Source organism: Moschus berezovskii, chromosome 26, assembly GCF_049115385.1.
Source record: "Moschus berezovskii isolate FMDL1 chromosome 26, NW_MosBer_1.0, whole genome shotgun sequence".
Classification (NCBI taxonomy): Eukaryota; Metazoa; Chordata; class Mammalia; order Artiodactyla; family Moschidae; genus Moschus; species Moschus berezovskii.
The window spans coordinates 25,244,158-25,269,342 of NC_142485.1; the positions used below are offsets into that span (position 1 = coordinate 25,244,158).

Here is a 25,185-nt window from a genome sequence, read left to right on the forward strand (position 1 = left end):
TGATTATGCACATAATTCAGAGACACTATATTGACTGGGGGGCGGGGGGTGGTTTCCACTTGTAGCCCCGTTCGTTCGTAATCGGATGAAGGGGAAAAGAAAACAATTTCAGAAGCATTCGTATCTTTTCCGTTTCATCAACCTTAAAGCCAAGGGCGTCGGTCTCACTACATTCAGGATTCTTGCAGGATTTTTAGCAATGGCTTTACAACCAGCGATATGCTATGTTTAGAACTGCCCTCACAAAAGAAAACACTGTAGTGAAGAACCGGCCGGGGAAAGAGGACAGACGGGGAACCCCCGGGCTTTGGGGAGGGGCGGTGGGAATGTTTACTCTAACAACCACAAAGTGACTCGAACGAGTTCAAATTCCCAGAGCAGGGAATTGGTGTTTCTGACTCCAGGGGTCTCTGGATGCCCAACCCAAGGTGCTCCCTCCTCACGCACGGTGCACCCCCACGTCCCCCCAAAAGCCTCGCGGAACGGAGGCGCCCGGGCCGTAACGCGCCAGCCCGGCCCTCGCTGCCCCCCGTTTACCAGGACCCGCAAGCGGAAGCGACCCTTTCTGAGACGCGGGAGGCGGGGACCTCGGCCTGGGCGCCTGAGGACTTGGAGGTGGCGCGCCCCCAGGGCGGCACCTCGCCCGCTCAGGGCTGGGCCAGCGAGGGGCTCGGGTCCGCGCCGGCGGCTCCCGGGGCGGCCCCTCCCCGGCGCGTCTCCGCGCCCCGCGCCGCCGCCCAGTGTCCTCGCCCACGCGGGGCCGGTTCTTCGTGGTCCGGGGACCCCGGGCGGGGATGGAAGGGCCAAGGTGGGACCCTTCTCTCCCCGCTCGGATGCCCGTAAGGTGCCCCGCGGCGAGGGCCTGGGGCGCGGCAGGCAGCGGAGGCAGTGCCCCGAGCGCACGCCGGAGGGCGCCGCGGGCCGCGCGGGGCCGGCGGCCCGGAGGGGGACGCCGGGGGGCGGGCGGGCCGCGCGGAGGCGGGGCGGAGGCTCCCGCCGCCGCCGCCGCCTCCTCCTCCCGCTCGCGGTCCGCTCCTCCTCGGCCGCCCGCTCCGCGCCCTCCTCGCGCAGCCACCGCCTCCGCCGCGCTGAAGAGCGGGGAGTCCGCGGCGCCGGCTCGGGGCTGCGGGATGGGGACTTAGCGCCACGGCGGCGGCAGTGGCCGCGGCGCACCCGGCCGCCGCCCCGGGGCCCGTCCCGCCGGGACCGCCGGGCGCGGCCAGCCCGCCCCGGAGCCAGGCCCGCGGGCGGCGGCGGCGGCGGCGGAGCTGGGCAGGTGGATGCGGCTGGAAGATGGCGCCCTCGGGTCCGGGCAGCGTGAGGCGGCGCTGCCGGCGGGTGCTCTACTGGATCCCGGTGGCGTTCATCAGCCTCCTGCTCGGCTGGTCCTACTACGCCTACGCCATCCAGCTGTGCGTCGGTGAGTGAGCGCCCGGCCCGCCGCCCCGCGCGCCCCCGACCCCGCCGCCTCCCGCCTGGCAGTCCCGGGACGCGGGCACCCCCGCGCCAGGCGCCGCGCCCACCCCGCACCCCCGAGCGCCCCGGGCGCCAGCAGCTGGCTGCGGCTCCTCCGGCGCCGCGGCCGCGAACAGCCTCGGGGCGGTCTCCTTCCACTCCCAGTACGGTCGCCTTCCCCAGACAACTCTCCGGTGACGGTGGCACCTCCACCCCGGCGCGCTCGCAGCCCAGCCACACCCCCTCCCCCGTCTGGCCGGCGCCCGGCAGAGCGGGGGACCCCCGGCGCCCCGCCGAGCGGGGAGGTCCGGGGAGGCTGCGCTGGGCCCCGGAGGGCCCCGGGCTGGGCCGGGAGCCGAGCTGCGCCAGCCCCGCGCGGGGGACGGGGCCTCGGGTGTCCGAGCTGTCCCTCCCTGGTGGTCGCTAATCCACTTTTGAGACATCCGTGACAGCACGCACGGCCGCTTTTGCTGCCTTTACGATTTGAACATTGCCAATTGGACACTTTCTAGCTACGGAGCGGTGGAGGGAGGAGGGTGGAGCGGGGGGCGAGGTGAGCTACTAGAAAGTGTTTTCAGAGATCTATGCGATACGCAAGACCAGAATTTAGCTGTCAGGATAATAGAAGGAAAAGAAGAGGCGACCCTTCCGCTGTTGTTTGGTGTTTTTTTCTTTTTCATCCAGGGAGCCAAGTGGCTCAAGTCCAAGTTTTAGGCTCCCGAATTGGTGGATTAGGGTGCTGTCAGTGCTGAAGATGAGAAGAAAACAAAAAGTTGATTATGCACAGCTAGGGAATGCAGTTATGTTCCTTAATGTAAGCAGGTTTACGTTAGAGGTTTTGTGAAAGCTCATGTGTTGTCAGAAAAGGAGAAACCAGACGATGACGTTTCTGCCGGTGACTTGTGTTTTGTATTTTGATCCTCCAGAGCACTAGCTTCTGGTGAGACCGGGAGAAAGGTTAAAGAGTGGCCTGCTCAACTTAAGCGTTTTTCAAGCTGCCAGATTCAGACAGAATCTTCTCCGAAGCTGTCTTACCCCAAAATGTTGCCCACTTGTGAGAAATAGCAGGTGTCAGAAGAATACACCAAAATAATGACTCACTTTTAAGAGAATTGAGACTGATTTTCCATTTTGTATAGTTTTAAGATTTGATATTATTACTTTGTTTATTGGATTAAGAAACAATATTTCAGTACCAAAAGAAAGTGAGCTTTATTTTTTTAAAGGATTGTGTACTGAAATTAGGACAGCTCAGCTAAGTACCTAGTATTCAAGTTATCTAAAATGTATAGCAAGAAAGTTTTCAGAACCATGTTGTACTTTTTGTATTAACTGTTAGTTTTAAAATGACCTGCCTTGCTGAGGGATACTGTAAATGTTACATAACTATTAGAAAGCTTTGTTGTATTTCATTCCTTCTCTCTCTTGGATGCAGTGAGCAGCTCCAATTAATAGAATTGATACAAAAGAGGGGAGTCTCAAAAGGCCTCAATTATCAAAACAGGCAAACTGATTCACCTCTCTTATCACATTAAGCTAAGAATCTTAGCCCGATGCGGTCTCATGTCCATCAGGAAGAAACACATGAAGGCAGAGAGAGCTGTTTGACCCTTCCAGTTACTTCTGCCCCGTGAGATCTGCATGGAGGTCTTCCTGTGTTGAATGGACAGGTAATGGGGAAGGAAGTAAATGGAAGATTGCTGTCTTCTCTGGATATCATTTTTATATATGTGTATATGTATGTATATGCTCAGTCATGTCCGACTCTGCAACCTCATGGACTGCAGCCCTTGAGGCTTCTGTCTCCATGGGATTTCCCAGGCAGGAATACTGGAGTGGATTGCCATTTCCTACTTCAGGGAGCTTCCCCACCCAGGGATTGAACCTGAGTCTCTTGGGTCTTTTGCATTGGCAGGTGGATTCTTTACCACTGCACCACCTGGGAAGCATATATATATACATGTATATACACATATATATACTTTTTTTCTGTAACTTTTTTTACATATACTTTTTAAGTTTAAGATAAATCTAAAGTATCCATGAAATCCCACACCAGTATTTTGCTGCTGCTGCTGCTAAGTCACTTCAGTCGTGTCCAACTCTGTGTGACCCCATAGACGGAAGCCCACCAGGCTCCCCCTTCCCTGGGATTCTCCAGGCAAGAACACTGGAGTGGGTTGCCATTTCCTTCACCAGTATTTTAGTAAGTGTAAACTTGACTAAGGGAGGAATGCCTCTATTTTTTTAAAAAAATATTTTGTTATTCTTTTATTTATTTTTATTTCTTGATTGTGCTGGGGTCATACGGGATCTTAGTTCCCTGACCAGGGATTGAACCCATGCCCCCTGCATTGGAAGGGCAGAGTCTTAACTACTGGACCACTGGGGAAGTCCCAAATACCTCTTTTTAAACTAAGTGACATGGTCTGTTACTGATCCTTTCCGTGATCATCGAAAGTGAAGTCTGATATTATTTGTCTCACTGCCTTCCTAGCCTGGTACAATGCCTGTCATGTTGAAAGCAATCAATAAATAGCCTTGAATAAGCAACAACAAAATGATTCAGAGGCAATATCTCTGAAGTTGTCAGAAAGTAGTTTTTATACTAAAGCCATTGGAGAAGGAAATGGCAACCCACTCCAGTGTTCTTGCCTGGAGAATCCCAGGGATGGGGGAGCCTAGTGGGCTTCCGTCTATGGGGTCACACAGAGTCGGACACGACTGAAGTGACTTAGCAGCAGCAGCAGCAGCAGCAGCATAGAAACAGGTTGTAAGTAACCCTATGAAAGGTCTAGATCCTAGAGTCTAGAGTGCATGCATGCTCAGTCGTGTCAGACTCTTTTTGCCCCATGGACTATAACCCGCCAAGCTCCTCTGTCCATGGGGTTCTTCAGGCAAGAATACTGAAGTGGGTTGCCATTTCCTTCTCCAGGGGATCTTCCCCACCCAAGGATCTGTCTCCTGACCCAGGGATCAGACCCGTCTCTTTTGCATCTCCTGCATTGGCAGGCAGGTTGTTCATCACTGGTGCCATCTGGGAAGCCCAGAGCCTAGAAGAGCAAATTGAAAATGAACTTAATTCTAGAAACTGTGGCAGTTTAAGAGTGATAAACTCTAAAAGCTTGGATAGTCTTGGTTGGGGGGCGGGGGTTGAAATTAGCTGTGCGATTCCCTGAAGATGATTGGTGGTGGTTTCCTCGCTAAGTCATATCCCTCATAAGCACCAGGAATGAGGGCCCCTAGTGTGGCGGGCACACAAAACCAGGCTTCAGTCCTTTTCACAAACAAAGAGGAATGCCAGCCTTCCCTACCCACCCCCACCCCCAGCATTGTTCACATCTCTGACTGCCCTGCCCTCTGTAGATTCTTTTTCTCTGGGAAGTAACTGTTTACAAGCTGATTTTCCAGATTTCACCCAGAAATCATTGGCTAGGGTTGGGACCAGAGGGTGGGGGTTGGCAACTGGAGCTGGTGATGAACAGAATAAAAAAGAGGGCGGTTTAGCCTTCCTTCTGCATCTGCTGGCAGCTGGGATGACCCTGAATATAAATGACTTTGTGCCCTTTGCTGAATTAACTGCAATTTAGGAGTAGTGCTTACCCTGGTATCCTTGGAAACCAGAGATAATGGTTCTCATTACAGTGGGTTTCTATATTTAACAAGCTGGATGTGTGTGGCTCTCTAGGCACTTTCCAATTAGCATAATGTTTGCTTAGTGTTTGGATTTTAGAAAAATAAACTCACATCTCTTTTTGGAATATGTGTACATAAAAAATATAAGGGGCGTACATACATTGTATGAGAGTCAAGTACTTGGGGGTAAGTTTCCTTCCTGTTCCACCAAAGAAGAGCTAAAACAGAGCTGCTAATATTTGTGATCACTCAGAATGTGTTTATCTAGTTTATTGATGAACTGGTTTCTTCTGTGCCTTCCTTCTGCCTCCCACTACTGTCCCCACTCCAGCTTCTTTAATGTCTTATCTGTCATTTGCTCCTTTTAGTTTCTAGTTAGCTCATTTTCCATATAGTAAGATATTAGGCATTTAGAACAGTCTTTGGGACTCTGTGAGAGAGGGTGAAGGTGGAATGATTGGGGAGAATGGAATTGTAGCATGTATATTATCATAAGTGACCAGTCCAGGTTCGACGCATAAATTTTCCTCTGTTCATTTCTTTGCATTTGTGCTTTTTTAATAAAATTCTTTTTTAGAAATAAAAAATAAATAAATTAAAAAAAATAAATAAATAAATTTAAGGGTTAAATGTATAAGGTGGGTGTTTAGGATGCAGGATAGAGGGGATGAGGGTAGTCTGCGGGCATGCTTGCTTCAGGGAACATACTGAGCATGGGTGATGTGTTTTTCAGATCCATTATGGCAGTCTTTTTGTTAAATTTGTTGAATACGGTAACTGAAGTTTCCCCCTTTTAAGTGAGAACATGTAAAATTGCTTTAACCATTTTTATACTCTGGGGCTTCCCTGATAGCTCAGTTGGTAAAGAATCTGCTTGCAATGGAGGAGATGCTGGTTCGATTCCTGGGTCGGGAAGATCCGCAGGAGCAATAGGCTACCCATTCCACTATTCTTGGGCTATCCTTAGATAGCTTAGATGGTAAAGAATCTGCCTGCAATGTGGGAGACCAGGGTTTGATCCCTGGACTGAGAAGATCCCTTGGGGAAGAAAAGGCTACCCACTCCAGTATTCTGGCCTAAAGAATTCCATGGACTGTATAGTCTGTAGAGTCGCAGAGTCAGACACAATTGAGCAACTGTCACTTTTTCAAAGTTATAGGAGAGTTTCAAGAATCACACAGTAAAGCTCCGCATACCTTTCTGTAATCATTTTGGTTTCCACTTTTCTGAAATGTTTTCCTTCCCTGCCTTGACCTTCGGTGGGTGCCAGGAAATATTTGTTATTAAGTTGTGTGCTCATAGGGTTCCAAGTTTGTGTGTGGGCTTAGTGAAGTCATTTCAAGGAATCAGGACGATTGAAAAACTTAAATATCGTTTAGGCCAACTCCCTTTGGCATTTGTAGATGAAGATGTTAAATGTCTCAGAGTTGCTACCAATTCTATGTCCTTTTTCCAAATTAACCAATGTGACTTCAGCTGCTGTGCTGCAAATGTTAAAATGTCTCCCTTTCCTTGCAAACTTCTTGCCAAATCCCTCTAGCCCAATGAAGTCCCTTAGCAAATTTGTTAAACTTTATGGCTGTTGTTTAATGAGTTAACAACTCATTAAAAATAAGCTTTACACTGATTTCAGAATTTTAAGAGGGTTTATAATTTGGGCTAGATAGTTACAACACTGCTGTTGTAGTACAAAAGTACCGTTAGCTAATTTAGCAAATGGGTCTGACTGTTCCAATAAAACTTTATTTATAAAAATAGGTTGGACTGGGCCCTTGAGCAATACATTACTGACCCTGGAGTATGTTAGAAGTTAGACTATTAGAACTTTGTGATTGTGCAGTCTTTATTAATAAACACCTCTCAGAAATGATTGCAACCTCATATTACACAGTGATTATTGAAGATGTTCAAGAATGAAAAGAATTAGTCTACATATTTAGGGGTCATTTTGGGAGATAGAACATTATGTTTTCCTTCTTTTAAGGATATCTTTAAGGATTAAACATATAAAACCTCATACATGGATTCTATGGTGAACTACCATTAACTTAAGGCCATGACACATTCAAGGATGGAAGCTGAGTGGGAGTCTAAGTTGTTTTCCATGAGGAAATGAATTTGAGCCCCACAGAGGAAGAACTGCGTTTTTGTTATTGGTAAACTATCATTTTTAAAAATTATGCAGGACATTAGAGCTTTTTAAGAACAGAAGTACAGACAAATGATCTTGAGAATACAAATGTTAATTATTAAGATCATTTTAAGTGACATGGAAAGTGACATCCATAGAAGATTTACACGTACAAAATATTTAATGCCTAATTAGAAATTATTTCTTGTTGACAGCAATGATGTGAAATGTATTAATTCTGTAACTTTTCTTGATATTATCAAATATTTCAAAGATTTTAAATTATCTAAATAGAGGGATAAGAACTCAACATTACTTCAAATCTAAAATTCAAATGTATGAAATATACTGCAGATCCTTAACCTATGTACCGTTTGACTTTAATATAAATGGTCAGTGGGAAGGAGAAGAAAAGACTCTGCTTTATGCTTTCTTGATTCCATTTAGTGTGTCAGAAAACTACTTTTAATTTGTATTTTAGACAATGCAGCATTACTATTTGCTATTAAATCCTATTAGAGACAACAGAAGTAAAGCCGTTACTATAGCACTTATAATGCAGAGGTACTCAATAAAAGTTGAATGAATTAATGTCGGTAAATTTTATGAAAACATGAAATTGTATCATGTAAATAGATGAGAGAAGAGGGTGTAGAAGTAAAAACAATGTAAAGTTTGTTGGGAAAAAGTTTACTTTCAAATGCTTACTGAGAATGTCATGCATGCCATCAAATTAAATACTTCCTCGAGTGTTTCCAGTAATTAAGCCAGAAGCTGGAGGGATGGTTTCTTAAGTCAAGATAATTGTCTCTAGAGAAGGTTCGTTTCCACAAGGTTAGAAAGAGGCCAGCCTCAGAGAGGCAGTGGAGCAGGATTCATTCAAAAGCATCTATTGAACCCTTGTAACGTGCCAGGCACTTTTTCCCCACAGAGGTGGTTTAGAGGAGAACTGAATAGAGATCTTTTCCTAATAGCTAAGGGGGGAAATTGCTTCTGTAAACACAAGGCAGAACTGAAGCCTTCTGTCCAGCTTGGGCATAAGGAGAAGGGTGGTTAACATGCAAAATGCCGCTCCCACAGCTCAGGGACAGGAAAGCAGAAATGGAAAACAAAACATCCCTCTCCTGGGAGCAAGTTGCTGGACCAAGGTTAAATGAGAGTGATCAGTAGGTAAAAAGAGCTGATGGGGAGTGTGTCACTAATTTTTTCTTTCAAGAGTTTATTTATTTTTGGCTGTGCTGGGTCTTCATTGCTGTGCACGGGCTTTCTCTCGTTGTGGAGATCGGGGGCTCCTGTCTAGTTGTATTCCATGGGCTTCCCACTGCAGTGCCTTCTCTTGTTGCGTCTCCCAGGCTCTAGGACTCACGGGCGTCAGTAGTTGCAGCTCAAAGGCTTAGTTGCTAACCGCATGTGGGATCTTCCAGAACCAGGGATTGAACTAGTGACCCCTGCACTGGCAGGTGGATTCTTACCCACTGGACCCCCAGGGAAGTGAGAGCGTATCACTAGTAATGGGGCTGTCTACTCATATTAACAACCTTGCACATATAAGTATCTCAGAGCAAGGTTACGAGCAGTGATTTTTGCCTCAGCTGTGGGGCTGTTTCCGCTGCTTCATTTCTTCCCTGTTGCCTGGGCATCTCTCACTCTGCTCCCAGCTCAGGACCTGTGACTTGCTGAGTGAATGTGAGCAGGCAGAGAACTTCCCGAATGCAACTCTTAGAGTCCACGGGAAGACTGGAGATCCCAGCTTAGAAAATAAAGCAGAAACCAAGAGAAGGTGGCTGAGCTGGAGTGGACATCATGCCTTTGGAAGGAGCTGCTGCCCTCGTGACTGGCCATGCCCGCGCCCTGGAGCTGCCCTGCTCCTGTGACTCAGTAAAGATGCTTCTGGGAGCATCAGCCGCCTGGGCTGCTGTTGAGCCCACATCCCAGGCAACAGGGTTTATTTAGCAAGAGCAAGGTGCTGGATCTCTTTGGCCTTCATGGTGGGGAGAAGTGCCAGGGAGACAAAAAACAAACAAGACAAATATTCCAGAGATTAGTATGGATGAGGAGTTCTCAGTGAGAAAATTCTCAGTGGTTTTTTGTTTGTCTCATGTGTTTTTCTTTTTCATCTTGATGGAAAATTATGGAATCATGGCTTACGTGTTGTGATTTATACTGCTGATTTCATGCATTTTGACTGTTGTATTGCAGCTCTCAGCCCTCTTAGGAAGTGATGAGTTTGTGGGTCCTCTGAGACTTCAACACTGTTTGTGATGACTCGAGAAATATTGTCTCATCTTACTTGCAAAGTGATAGGTTAGCCATAGATTCTTAATGTTCGCTGTTGGGAAAACAGTTTTCCAAAGATCATTTAGCAAGATAGTCTTACACTATGTGGAAACCTATGATTTTATATTACCATGTAAATATATTACAGAGAATTAATAATAAAAATATAATATAATTGAATTAATTTCTTTAATGGTCCATTAAAAATGGTTGTAATGTTTTTTCTCTTATTCTTTTAAGGGTGATTTTGTTACATCTTAATGGTTATCTCAGTCAAATGCTGAGAATGGAAAAGGGTGGAATTTTCAGGGCAGGGTTGGGATGAGGGCAGCAGGGAGGAGGTAGATGACCTGATTTCTTAAGAAGCATATGTTAGCAATAAAGTCACCAGCTATGATGGCTTGATATTTTTCCTTTCAAAATGAAATCGCATTTGAAACCTTTGTGTAGCATTTTTCCTAATTTGACTTTTCATCTGACTATGGCTTTTAAATTGAATTATAAATATTAGTGCCAGAAATGTTAAAAATCATATTTATTTGGGAGACACTGGAGCAGAAATATCTACTGCATTTATCATCTCAGTGCTTCTCTGCACTCTGAAATGCATACTTGACAGCAGTTCATTTTAGATATGTTGTTGATTACATTTTTAAATGCAAATGAAAGAGAAGTGCTTTTATAGATGACTGAGCTTTATTTCTTGGCCAGTTTTCCTCCATGGTGTCCTGAAATTTCTCCTCATGTGGAATGTCAATTACGCTTTCCTGCTGTACTTAAAATATCTCGACCTCTTTGGGTTTATTCAGTAGCATCGCTACCCTGGAGAAACAGAATAGTCCAGATCAGTGCATCAATACATTAAACACCAAGCAAAAATAAAACAAAAAATCTTTTTCTCTACATCCTTTAAAACCAAATGTCCAAAGAGTACAGTAGTTTCAAGGGGTAGTTTATCTTCATGATTATATTATGATAGGTATAATCCTTGTAAAAAACATTTCATGTATTTCCAAGAACTTTATAGATTTATTTGATTATTAACTTGATGAAATTTGCAGACCAGAATGCTTTGTAATGCGTATCTATGTTCTTACATGTAGATAAAGTTAAATTTCTACCTCTGTTGATCGCATTATGTAAAAAATGGATTTTCACAGTATTTAAGTATGTTTAGGATGACGTGACTTAAAACCCAGACTAGACTGTGTCGCTGATGGTTTTGGGGGGCCCAAAGGTCAGCTCAGGAGAGGTAGTAGGTGGCCAAATCTGAAGTGGGGCTTTTCACCAAGTCTGTAAGGATGTGAGAGAAGTACAGTCTCTGTAACGTCTGTATAATTCAGACTGGAATTACGGAAGACAGCCCGCTCGAAACAGCTGATGCTGAGCCCTAAATGAGAGACACCTGGTACCATTTACCAACCAAGAAAAAGATTTCAGTTTTATGAGCCTCACACTGGAAAGTTCTAAGCCAGCTCTGAACTGCAGGGGCTAATTTGTGATCAGGGTTTTTATACAGTGGACAACTCCATGTGACTTGTTCTAAGAAGAAAGGCAGTAAGGGATTTATGATGCTTAACTATGAGTAGTGATTATCCAGGGCACCTCCAGGGAGGTTCATTAATGTGGAGGGATGAAGGGCAGAGACCAGCTGGACTTAATCAGAGTTTTAATTAGAGTCTATTTTTAATGAAATGCGGCTTATTCCAGGACTAGAACACACTATAAAATATGTGGAACTGAGCGCTTTATGTTGGTTGGAAGGGATCCTTGTAGGCCCCCGTAAACTTGCATTTTAGCAAGCAATTTTAATCCAAGAGTTGAATGCATTTCAAACCGTCCATATTGCTACCTCTTCATTCATTCATTCAAAAATATTTGTTCATGGCTCTTAGAGTTTACACTCTAGTTGGAGGATAGAAAGAACAGCTCAGAGACAGTGAACAGAGATGGTTGGGGATGGGGTGACCGTGGAGCCACAGTGGTATGGAGCCGTGGGAACAGATACTCTGAGTAAGCAATTGCACAGATGAGTTTGGCATTTGGCAGAGAGTCTGGACCAGAAAAATTGGGGGAGTCCTCAGCATATAAATCAATTTAAAGTCTTCACCTTGGATACATTTGTTCCACCAAGGGAGTGAATGTAAATTAAGCAGAGACGAGAACCAAAGATGACCAGCGTTGAGAGTTTGGGAGATGTGTAGGAACCATCAGGGAAGACTGAGAAGGGATTACTAGTGCAGTAGAGGAAAGCTAAGAGGTTGTGGGGTCCTGGAGCCTGGGGAAGAGAGGGTCTCAAGGAGGAGGGAGCAATCCCAGTTGACAGATATGTTCAAATGGCAAGTAAAATAGGGACTGAGAACTTAACAGTGAGAGATTAAACTCTTGTTGGATTACTAACTATGCTCTGAAGACCCCCTGAATTTAATCTCAAAAGTTCTACCAAAATGAAAAACACATACCAGTGTGTGAGTTGATGGGATATCTGAGTTTGTTCTATCCAAATTACAAAGACTTTATTCTGTTAGGCAAGCTTAACTTTCTTATATTCTGAAGATAACCTGTAGAAAATTTCATGAGAGCAGTAACCATGTCTGGTTACCATTGTAGCCTGGTGCCTGACACAGAGTAACATTCAAGACATAACTTCTCTTAAATGAATGGGTGCTCACTGAACTTGTTAACTGACCCTTTTGTGATCACAGTAGACATTTCAAGCTTCAGAGAACATGAATCCTTTATGAGAGAATTATCTGCTTCAGCTTTTTATTGTATGATCACTCAGATGTTCATAAGTTTGTAATGTTTTTACAGTTTCAATTTATTATGGGCCAAGTTGTACTGTCACCCCTGCACCCTACTCATATGTTGAAATCCCAACCCCCAGTACCTCAGAACATGACCCTATTTGGAGATTGAGCCTTTAAGGAGGTAATCAAGTTAAAATTAGGTTGTTATAGAATGAGTCCTAATACTGTATGATTGGAGGAAATTTGGACACACGTGTACAGAGTGGCCATGTGAAGACAGGGAAAAAATGGCTGTCCACAGGCCAAGGAAAGAGGCCACAGTAGCAACCAAGCTTGCTAAATCTTGATCTTGGATTGCTGGCCTCCAGAATTGTGAGAAGATAAATTTCTGTTGTTTAAGGCACCCAGGCTGTGGTACTTTGTTATGGCAGCCCTAGTGAACTAATATACAAATGTAACATTCAAATGCCTCTTTTTTTTCTTTCTGAATATTGAAATGTAATCATTTATAATAAGGATTTAGATGACAAAATTAATTGTATAACCCATTTGAAAAGTTATAATTTAGACTATGCAAAATATTTGCCCCAATATACTTATAAAATAGTCAGCCAATGTTGTCCAGAGATACGATATTAGATTTTAAAAGTTTTCAGATAACTAAAATCTCCCCTGATAATGCTAAAAGTTTAACCCATTTTAGATTAAACAAAAAAGACTTCCTAAAAGATTGCAACTTCCCCTTCCTTGCCTCAGCCTTCTTAAATAGAGTGTGCTGTACATAATTTCGGAGAAGGCAATGGCAAGCCACTCCAGTACGCTTGCCTAGAAAATCCCATGGATGGAGGAGCCTGGTAGGCTGCAGTCCATGGGGTCGCTAAGAGTCGGACATGACTGAACAACTTCACTTTCACTTTTCACTTTCACACATTGGAGAAGGAAATGGCAACCCACTCCAGTGTTCTTGCCTGGAGAATCCCAGGGACGGGGGAGCCTGGTGGGCTTCCATCTATGGGGTCACACAGAGTCGGACATGACTGAAGTGACTTAGCAGCAGCAGCAGCAGTACATAATTTAACTTTAATTTGAGGCCATCGGTCTGAGACAGATGTATGTATGAAGTGACTATCCAAAAATATCCAAGACCCTTGAAGTCCTTGGATTTTACATTCATAGTTACATCTATTTCCTATTGACTGTAAAAGGCCAAGGAGGCGTGGAATTTGTCATTTTGCCTAGACATTCTTCTGAATCTCAAACACTGAGAATCTGGAAGGACACATGAATGAACCACTTCAGTGGAAATGCCTAGCTAGACATCTGTATCTCAATAAAGCTTTGTTTTTCTCTACTTACCGTTTCTGAGCTCACATTTCTGAAAAAATTAAACAATGAAAAAACTCCTCATTGTGGAAATAACCAGAGATGAGAAAGAAGACTTTATCTGCAAGTGAATATTACCTTAATTTGTGGTTTGAGAATAGTCTCTGGAGCAGATGATTTTTTAAATTTGTATTGTGGTAAAATATACATAAAGTAAAATTTTTCTGTTCTCAGTGTGCAGTTCAATGGCTATGCAAGCATCATCGTCAACCATCTCCAGCACTGTTTTATCCCAAATGGCACTCCGTACCCATTAAGCTGTAACTCCCTGTTCTCCCTGTCCGCCAGCCTTCCCATTCTGCTTTCCATTCCTATGACTGTTCTAGGGACCTCGTCAGAGAAGGCAATGGCAAGCCACTCCAGTACTCTTGCCTAGAAAATCCCATGGACGGAGGATCCTGGTAGGCTGCAGTCCATGGGGTCGCTACGAGTCAGATATGACTGAGTGACTTCACTTTCACGCATTGGAAAAGGAAATGGCAACCCACTCCAGTGTTCTTGCCTGGAGAATCCCAGGGACGGGGGAGCCTGGTGGGCTTCCGTCTATGGGGTCACACAGAGTCGGACATAACTGAAGTGACTTAGCAGCAGCAGCAGGGACCTCGTATATATGGAATCATGTATTTGTCTTTTTTGTCTGTTTATTTCACTGAAGCGTATGTCTTTAAGGTTTAGCCATGTTGTAGCATGTGTCAGAATTTCTTAATGATCTATTCCATTTTATTATATACCACATCTTTTTAATCTCTTCATTTGCTGGTGAACATTTTGGTTGTTTCCACCTTGGGCTATTGTGTATGCTGCTGCTGTGAACATCCATCTGCAAATACACGTTCAAGTCTCTGATTACAGTTCTTTGGGTATATGCCTTGTTGTTTGTTCAGTCGCTAAGTTGTATCTGACTCTCTGTGACCCCATGGACTGTGGCACAACAGGCTTCCCTAAATTGTTGGATTATGTGGTAATTGTGTGCCTAATTTTTTGAGACCCGCCAGGTGTTTTCCTGGAGTAGGTGATTTTTGCTGGAAATGTGATTCCAGAGCTGCCTATAAACATTATCTAAGTTTAAGGGTCCCTGGAAGTGTCTGTGAGGTCCATATCAATGTCACAAGAGCAATTTTTTACTGCCTTGCCCTTTCACAGTGCTGCAGGAAAGTTGGTGGTTGGGGGACTGTGACTAATCCCATCTTGCCCATGCAGCAGACTTTTACTGGGGGCTGTGTCCCTCATGAAAATGCTGGCCATCAGGTGCGTGTTGAGACCTGCTGGCCGACTGTGCATAGTCTAAAATTCAACAACAGTGTTTGGGTAACTAGAACACTATTGCTAATTGGTAGAAATTTTAGCCTTTCAAAGAGCAACATGTTAGCGAGTTTAAAGCGTACATACACTGGGCAAACATGAGCTGGTGGGGAGCCATGGGGGGAACATACATGTGTCTGTGGATGTGTCAATAACCTACCGTGTTAATTATGAGCTAGATCCTTGTACACAGCACAGAGAGGAAACATGATTCATGAATGAATAGCAGACTGTTTGTTTTGTCTCCAGATCTGGGGTAACTGACAGTGGTTTTAGGAACAGAAAACAAAGATCAATACATATAACTGGTGGAGAGATACAAGTAGGAAATGTGAAATGCAGCTCACACATTGAGCAGAGGAAGAGACTCAGTCCAAATATTGATGACTGTCTTACTCAGCTCTGTACACAATTGTGTAGCGCTTCCCCTTTACATTAATGAATACATCTAGTCAATAATTAGGTGGTATTTGTGTACTACTGTGCTTACACCGTGGCTTATATCAGTAGTTGTACATGCCTTTCATCTGTGACCTGCCAGTTTATGATTATATTAAATTTGCTTTTGCTGCAACTGGATATATGTTCTATCTCTGCAATTACTGTCAGGCAGACTGAGCTGGTGCTGTTAATAAATGCAGTGTAGGACAGGGCTGTGATTTGCTTCAAGTAAGAGGAAAAATATAGACTGTAACTCAAGCTGAGATCAAAGAAAGATTGTGTGTGAGAGAAGTTTACTTCATGAATAGATGGCAGTATAGTTATAAGTAAAAATACTGCTTCTTGGTGTCCTAGACTGCAGGGAACCATTCTGCAGTGCTCTACTGTAGTAACTATTGCTGCTGATAATGTTGTTTTAAATCTTTTAATTCATCCCTTTATATGTGCCACTGTTAATTCTATCCTGATGAGCATCATAAAACCGAGGCTGGAATTATAGCTTTGCACACTTCCTTTCTCTAGAGTACTACAGAAGTGTCAGATAACTCACAAAGAACCTAGAAATATTGGTTTAATTTTTCAATATGTTTTATGTGTTCTATTCTAAGTACTTTGATGATTTGGTATTCAATGTATAGCTTCAATCCCTGGGAGACAGTTTTAGAAGGTTATCTGTTTCCATAGAGAAGCAAACAAGAAATGTTGATTTTTCTACTTAATCAGAAAGTGATTGTTTGGTCCTCTGAGTATACCAGGTAATAAGAGATTGACCTAATGACATTAAAATATAAACTACAAAAATTGTTTCCATCTGCTTTTATATGTGTATTTTTAAATGCTGAAATATCCAAAATACAAGTGGGATTTTTGCTTATTACCAATAAATAAATACACACATATATAAGAAAGATGAGTGGTTACATTGAGCAAAATAATAATTAAGGTCGTTCCAATTCTAAAATGTGGGTTCTGACTAATGAGGGGAATGTTTTACAGGATCTAAAATCCCTGCTTGACCTTCCCCCCAGTAGTGGACAACCATTATTCGAGGAACGTGTAGACCTTGCCTGGGGCTTCCCTCACGGCTCAGACGGTAAAGAATCTGCCTGCAAAGCAGGAGATTCAGGTTCGATCCCTGGGTCAGGAAGATCCTCTGGAGGAGGAAATGGCAACCCACTCCAGACCTCTTGCCTGGAGAACCATGGACAGAGAAGCCTGGTGGGCTACAGTACAGGGGTCAGCAAAGAGTCAGACACGACTGAGCACAGCACATTATAGACCTTGTCTGAAGACTTAGTGTCCACACCAGCCTGCCTGGTTCAGAGGGGTCGGTCATGCCTCCGTGGCCAACCCAAAGAAAAGCATCTGGAATTGGAAAGGAAGGGGACTGGAGTTGAAAAGACCCAGGCATTGTAGGAACTTGAGCTGAAGAGGATGGACCCATACCATTCTAACAGAATAAATAAACTCATTTGCACTGAAATCTGCAGAGCTTGCTGGCACCAGGAGTCTCCTCTATTTTAATTGAGACAAAGGGATTAGAGGATTCCAGTGAGTAAGCTTTGAAGTAAGGACGCTAAGCCAGGGACCAGCCCCAAGATCAGAATTCATTGTTCAACAGCCCTGCTTAGTACACTTAGTGAGTCAGGGATTGTTTTTCTCTTTGCTAAGGCAAAAGTGGTAGCAAGTTCTTTCAGGGCCAGAACTGGTACATCGGAAGATCAGCACACCCTCAATGGTTAGGTACAGACATTCTTTGTGTTCCCAGCCTTCCTCTGGGAGAGTTCGAAGTGAAGTGAAAGTTGCTCAGTCGTGTCCAACTCTTTGTGACCCCTTGGACTATACAGTCCACGGAATTCTCCAGGCCAGAGTACTGGAGTGGGTAGCCGTTCCCTTCTCCAGGGGATCTTTCCAACCCAGGGATCGAACCCAGGTTTTCCACATTGCAAGTGGATTCCTTACCAGCTGAGTCACAAGGGAAGCCCACAAGGGAAAGTTAAGAGTTTATGCCAGATGTTTCCATAGAGCTTCTTAGGTATTGAGAGGAATGATTTGGTCAAATTGTTAAGAAATGTGGAGAGAAATAGAAGAACTTCTGACTTAGAAAAGTTTAGCAGTAAGAATTACAAATTCCCATTCCAGGATGGCTGTATGGTTCCATCCTTCTTCATCATCAGTTTCTACAAGAGAAGGATGTTCCTGTCAGGGAGTGTATCTGGGCAGCCCGACCTCAAGACCGAGCTTTCCATCTACGGCTGAGAAGGGGGTACGGGAAGCCCCCATGCCGTCCGCCAGTCTTCCCGGCATCACCCTCTCACTGTCGTCCTGGAAACCCGGAGCTCGCTTCCTTCCCCAGCTCTTGAATTGAGAGCTTAGGAAAGCTAAACTCTTAAGCACTGAAATATAACCAAATGTTTGCATTTTTTGTGCCCAAAGTTTGTAAAAATGACCTGTTTCCAGGTTATATTTAAGTTGGCTGATGGAAGAAGTGTGACAAAAAAAGGACATCTTAAACCCTGATCTCTAGAGCATCCCTCATCAGAAATACCAGGTAACGGCCCAGGTGCCAGTGTGTGGGAGCAACTGGGAAAAGAACAGCTCCCCTGGAGGAAGAAGCCTGGAGGGCATTCAGATGTCACAGATCCTGGGGGGCCAGGTGGGATCCTTGAGAGGGTTTTGGAGCCAGGAAGACTTGCTGTTTAGATCCCGTGTATGTCAGTCATCCAGTCATGTCTTGACTCTTTGCGACGCTACGGACTGTAGCCCACCAGGCTCTTCTGTCCATAGGATTCTCCAGGCGAGGATACAGGATCGGGTTGCCATTTCCTTCTGCAGGGCATCTTCCCAAGCCAGGGATTGAACCCAGGTTTCCCTGCATTGCAGGCAGATTCTTTACCATCTGAGCCACCAGGGACGCCCCATCTAGATCCTAGCATCATAGATTATGGCTGAATGACATTAGGAAAGTTACTGTACTTCTGTGAGCCTGTCTGCCCAGGTTTCAAGATTATGACAGTAATACCTTCCTTTCAGATTGTTGTAAGGTTTCAGTGAGATAAACATTTGAAAAAGTTTAGTGCAAGTCCTCGCCTATAGTAAGCATTTAACAAAACTCCATCCCTTTAGTTTCTTCTCACCCTCGTCATTTGACCATCACCCCTTACCTGATGCCCTGTCACCCCCACTCAGTCTTCGTGTGTTTAGGCCGTGCTGGGTCTTCATTGCTGCACTGGCTTTTCTCTGGTTGCGGCACGTGGTGGCTACTCTCCGTTGTGGGGCATGGGCTTCTGACTGCGGTGACTTCTCTTGCAGAGCCCAAGCTCGAGGGCACGTGGACTCAGTAGTTCGGGCTCCTGGGCTCTTGAGCCCAGGCTCAATAGTGTGGTGCATGGGCTTCCTTGCTCCACGGCAATGTGGACTCTTCCCAGACCAGGGATCGAACCAACGTCCCTTGCATTGCAAGGTGGATCTCAATCACTGAACCACCAGGGAAGTCCTAAGGCCGCAGTCTTATCTCATAGAGTGTTACGGGCTGAATTGTGTCTTCCTCCAAGTTCTTCGGTTGAAGTCTTAACCTGCAGGACCTCAGAATTCAGAGATAAGGCCTTTAAAGAGGTAATTAAGCTGCAATGAGGTCATCAGGGTGGACCGTAATTCAACATGACTGGTGTCCTTGTAAGAAAAGGAAATTTGGATCTAAAGATGAACAGGAAGAAAACTCTATGAAGATACGGGGAGATGATCGGACACAACTGAGCGACGGAACGGAACGAACGGAACGGATGGTGATCTACAGCCTAAGGAGAGAGGCCTCAGAAGGAATCAGTCCTACTGACACCTTTATCTCCAACTTGACGCGTCCAGGGCTGTGAGGAAATAGCTGTTTGATGTAGAGGTCACCCAGTCTGTGGTGCTTTACCAAACAGACTAATATGGTAGCCATCACTGAAGACTTGGGGTGGGAGGAACATCTGCTCTCATAGCCTAGCCCGTAGGAAAAGAGGAAAAGGGCAGCCTCCTGTCTACTTGGTAGAAGGGAGGGGAGTGTGGATGCAGCAGACCAAAAAGGCTCACTTGACACCAAGCAGCGAATTTTTGTAGTGTTGTTCATTGATAATTTTGTGATGTTGTTTCAGGTACATTCAGAGGCTCCTGGTGGCTGATATGGAAGCCTGACCACCCAGATAACACATGACTTGAATAACCTCTTGGATTATAACATGTTTGGTTTTTTTACAACTTTTATTATAGTTGATTTACAGTGTTGTGTTAGTTTCAGGCATACAGCAAAGTGGATCAGCTGTACATATACATCTATCAGTCTTTCTTTAGATTTTTCTCCCATTCAGGCCATTACAGAGTACTGAGTAGCGTTCCCTGTGCTATACAGTAGGTTTCATATTAGTTATCTATTTTATGTATAGTGTGTGTGTGTTAGTCGCTCAGTTGTGTCCGACTCTTCGTGGCCCCATGGATTGTAGCCTGCCAGACTCCTCTGTCCATGGGATTTCCCAGGCAAGAATACTGGAGTGGGTTGCCATTTCCTTTTGCAGGGGATCTTTCTGACCCAGGAATCAAACCCGCGTCTCCCGTGTTCCCTGAGCTGCAGGCAGATCCTTTACCGTTGACTTCTCCCCAAATCACACCAATTCCTCCAGTCCTCACAGTGAGATGCTGATGCCTGCCAAACCCTGTCAGAATATGAACAGGGTGGGGGTAGGAGCAAATTTGAGAGAAGAGCTCTGGAAGGAATAGAGAAAGAATATGTAGTTTTTTTTAAATTCACTGATTTAGTGTTTTCTCATTATGTTAATTTGCCCACATTGTCATTCACCTGCTTTTTTTTTTGCTTATTCACTCGTTTTTCCAGCAGTTTATTCCCATCTACTTGGTATTTCACTCTCCAGAAAATGGTAGCACTGCTGCAAGCTAAAAATGCATCGTGTTCTTCTTTCTTCAGGTTGTTTATAGAACTGTTAACACTCAACTTTGGGGAACCCCTCCTCTCAATGTTTCACTGTTTAGCGATTTATTGTATTTATGCTCCATAATCAGCTAACATCTAGTGAGCTCCTCGTAAGTCCCAGGTTCTGTTCTAGGTGCTTTTACTTCTATTACCTGATTGATTTCTCAGAGCAGCCCAATGCGTAAATATAAAGGTAAGGCTGAGGTGAGGGTAAGTAATTTGGCTGAGATAAAACATCAACCCCAGGCACAGCCAGGAGTCAGACCTCAGTGACGGACGTGGAAAAGGAACAAGTAAAAGCAGTTACAGATTGTGCTAAGAAACTGTGTGGCCAGAGTGGCTGAAGTGCAGAGCATGAGATGGGGAGAAGCGTGAGATGAGGTTATCAGCCTGGGAGGCAGGGACTTCCGTTGTCAGTAAAATCACAATGACATGTGAGGATCACAAAGGAAAATGCAGTTTGATAAAGACCTAAAAATGTAAATTTGTTGTAAAGAAAATAAATTTTAAAACATGTCTTAGGAAGAAAAGAATGCAGTTGAAATTCAACTGAAATATCAGTGTGAATAATGTATTTTTCTTTGGGCTGTCATTAAAATGGTCTAGCAGCAGTGTCACCAGTATTCATGAGAATGATCTGATGTATTTCTCCTACTGCCCCAATTCTGATCTCTATTACATTCAAAGTGAACTCATGCTTCTTGGAAAATAGCCAAAAGGACAGAGGATCTTGCTTCAAAGGGTTTTCACTGGCCAGTTTCACCAAAGAATTCACTGTCAGTTCAACAGAGCATTTCAAAAAGAGAGCAATGAATTCTGTTAGAGTAACTTGAGTACTGAGATTTAATAGAGAGAATATTGGTGACCTTGATGGGACTGATAGCAGTGGAATGTTGGGGGTGCAGAAGCGCCTGGTGTTGATGGAGAAAGTAACAAGAAATTAGGGGATAGAGGCCATGCATTTGGATGATTGTTAAAATAAGTTTTCCTGGGAAAGGACAAGCAAAATGGAATGACAGCTAGAGACATGAGGTCTCAAAGGAGAGAGATTGTTAGGACAGGAGATATTAAAGTATATTCGTAGTGCTAGTACTCTTGCCTGGAAAATCCCATGGATGGAGGAGCCTGGTGGGCTGCAGTCCATGGGGTCGCTAGGGGTCGGACACGACTGAGCGACTTCACTTTCACTTTTCACTTTCACACATTGGAGAAGGAAATGGCAACCCACTCCAGTGTTCTTGCCTGGAGAATCCCAGGGACGCGGGAGCCTGGTGAGCTTCTGTCTATGGGGTCACACAGAGTCGGACACGACTGAAGTGACTTAGCAGCAGCATTCCTATTTTCACCTTAATTTTCTGAATCTGAGCTGTTTCTGTTAGGTTAACTGAAACTGTTTTACTGTTTTAATGTCCTTGTTTTCTTTTGTTTTTTCATCAGTTTCAACTTCTAACTAAAATGGTCCCATAAACTCTTAAGCTTTTTGAGCAGAGGGGTAGTCTCACGTCCCATCTTATCCTCAGTGCTATAACTATGGTATAATCAGTGAATATTTTCCAGTAAATTAGTTAAAGATCAGCAGAAAAAAATAGAGCTTGGCTGTAAAGTTATCCTCACTAGAACCAGTTCCTTACTTTTGGTGTTCTTCATTATTAGACAGAATCTATGGGGCTAAGCTATCTGTGTGAGACTGCCCTAGTGGATTTATAGAGAAAGGTACTGTGTTTATGCAATACAAGCAAATCAGTCCTCCAAAGCAGAGAGTTTGAATTTGAAGACAAGGAAAAGAAAATTCAAATCAAGAAAGGAAATAAAAAGATCACAGCAGTATACATTTGTGTTGAAAATACCCCAAAACCAAATTGTTCTGGAAAAAATTATGTAACTGTTCTTTGCTAATTTAAGAGAGAAAGTTCCTTTTTTTTTTACCTACTATGAAGGCAGGTTTAGTATCTGAAGTTTTGGGTTTGGGATGTACTTAGGACTAACAGTTGAACTAGGTTCAAGTTTAACAGTGGGGGAGGGTGAGTGCTACTTATCAATAGGTAACAGTTTTTGACAGCAAACTATCAATTGTATAACCACCACAGCAAAAATTTTAAAACACCAGTTGGTAAAATATAGGACTGGATGGATCTTTGAGATGAACCTTTACTTTTAATCAAGATTGAATTTAAATCAATCTAGACTGCATCGACTCTAATATTTTTAGAGCTGCTTAGAGAATAGGATTGGAGAGCATCTCTAGGCAATCATGTGGGTGTATATATAAAGTTAATTTGGATAGGATTATTTCTAGTCAAGTTTTTAGAGTATGACAAAGGATTTTATTGTTGTTTTCTGTCTAGCAGATATATACATTTCATTTGCTAGCCATAATTCCAATTTATTTATAATCAATAATAAACTTGGCTTCAGAACTGATACAAAAGATCAACACCTGTCTTCTTAATAGACTATTTCCAAAATAGATTATAGATTCAAGGTGTGATGATTAGTTTTATGTGTCAACTTGGCTAGACTATGGTGGCCAGTTGTTTGGTTAAAGACCAGTCTAACTGTTGCTGTTTTATTTTATTTTTATTTTATATTGAAGTATAGCTGATTAACAATGATATAGTAGTTTCAGGTAGACAGCAAAGAGCCTCAGCCAAGCATATACATGTATACATTCTCCTCCAAACTCCCCTCCTGTCCTGGCTGTGTGAAGCCAATTCTAGATGTGATTAACATTTAAGTCAATAGACTTTGGGGAAAGCTGGTTACCTTTTAGAATGTAGGTGGGCCTCATCTAATCAGTTGAGGGCATTAAGAGCAAAGACTGAGATCCCTTGAAGAAGAGGCACCTCTGCCTCTGGATTATTATCAGATCCAAGATTGCACTGGTAGACTTCCCTGGCTCTCCTGCTTGCCGGCCTGCTCTGTAGATTTTGGACTCGCCAGCCCCATAACCATGTAAGGCAATATTTAAATTAATATTCATTCATTCTCTACCCCCTTTCCCTCCCTCTTTCTCTTTGTCCCTTTCCCTCCTCCCCTCCCTGTCTCTCTCCACACATGTGCACGCACACGCGCACACACACACACGTGCGCGCACACACACAACTCCTATTGGTTCTGTTTCTCTTTTTTAAAAAATTTATTTTTTAATTGAAGCATAATTGCTTTACAGGATTTTATTGTTTTCTGTCAAACATCAGCATAAATCAGCCATAGATGTATGTAATGTCACCTCCCTCCCATCTCCCTCCCCATCCCACCCCTCTTGGTTGATACAGAGCTCCTGTTTGAGTTTCCTGAGACACACTGGGAATTCCCATTGGCTCTCTGTTTTATATATGGTAATGTAAGTTACCATGTTACTCTGTCCATACATCTTACCCTCTCCCTGTGTCCATAAATCTGTTTCTCCATTGCTGCCTATGTATAGTATCATGTCATCTGCAAACAATGAGAGCTTTACTTCATCTTTTCAGATCTGGATTCCTTTTGTTTCTTTTTCTTCTGATTGCCATAGCTAGGACTTCCAAAACTATGCTGAATGATAGTGGTGAGAGTTGGTACCCTTGTCTTGTTCCTGATCTTAGGGAGAATATTGAGAATAATGTTTGCTGTGGGCTTATCATATATGGCCTTTACTATGTTGAGGTAGGTTCCCTCTGTCTTGTTTTTTGAAGAGTTTCAATCATAAATGGATGTTGAATTTTGTCAAAGGCTTTTTCTGCATCTGTTGAGATTATCATATGGTTTTTATCTTCCAATTTGTTAATATGGTGTGTCACAATGATTGATTTGCATATATTGAAGAATCCTTGCATCCCTGGAATAAGCCCAACTTGGTCATGGTGTAGAGCTTTTTAATGTGTTGTTGAATTCTGTTTGCTAGAATTTTGTTGACGATTTTTGCATCTATGTTCATCAGTGGTTTGGCCTGTAGTTTTCTTTTTTTGTGTTGTCTTTGTCTGGTTTTGGTATCGGGTGATTGTGGCCTCATAGAATGAGTTTGGAAGTGTTCCTTCCTCTGCAATTTTTTGAAAGAGTTTCAGAAGGCTAGGTATTAGCTCTTTTCTAAGTGTTGGATAGAATTCACCTGTGAAGCTGTCTGGTCCTGGGCTTTTGTTTTTGGGGAGATTTTTTAATCACAATTTTGATTTCAGTGCTTGCAATTGGGTTGTTCATAATTTCTATTTCTTCCTGGTTTAGTTTTGGAAGATTGAACTTTTCTAAAAATCTGTCCATTTCTTCCAGGTTATCCATTTTATTGTCATATAGTTGCTCATAATAGTCTCTTATAATCCTTTGTATTTCTGCATTGTTTGTTGTAACCTCTCCTTTTTCATTTCTAAATTTGTTGATTTTTCTTTTTTTTTTCTTGATGAGTCTGGCTAAAAGTTTGTCAATTTTGTTTATCTTCTCAAAGAACCAGCTTTTAGTGTTATTAATCTTTACTAATGTTTCTTTTGTTTTGTTTTCATTTAGTTCTGCTCTGTTTTTTATGATTTCTTTCCTTCTGCTACTTTTGGGCTTTGTTGTTGTTGTTCTTCTTCTTTTTCCAGTCATTTTAGGTGTAAAGATAGGTTGCCTATTCTATGTTTTTCCTGTTTCTTGAGTTGCTATAAACTTCCCTCTTAGACGGAGAAGGCAGTGGCACCCCACTCCAGTACTCTTGCCTGGAAAATCCCATGGACGGAGGAGCCTGGTGGGCTGCCGTCCATGGGGCTTCGCTTGTGGCTCAGCTGGTAAAGAATCCACCCACAATGCGGGAGACCTGGGTTCATCCCTGGGTTGGGAAGATCCCCTGGAGAGGGGAGAGACCACCCACTCCAGTATTCTGGCCTGGAGAATTC

At 43.7% G+C, this 25,185-nt stretch overlaps 1 protein-coding gene across 2 annotated transcripts in view; it reads left to right on the plus strand.

The window, feature by feature from the left end:
• Nucleotides 1-1,012: 1,012 nt before the first annotated feature.
• The window catches only part of ZDHHC2 (zDHHC palmitoyltransferase 2), a 69,944-nt gene continuing 45,771 nt past the window's right edge, over nucleotides 1,013-25,185 (plus strand). The window contains exon 1 of one of the 2 annotated variants that reach the window (XM_055416502.2): nucleotides 1,013-1,420. In XM_055416502.2, the coding sequence (XP_055272477.1) occupies nucleotides 1,294-1,420 (127 nt within the window). In that variant the 5' untranslated portion in view covers nucleotides 1,013-1,293. Of the gene's footprint in view, nucleotides 1,421-3,018; nucleotides 3,126-25,185 lie in introns of those variants that run through there. The other variant, XM_088832537.1, reaches the window with a different exon arrangement.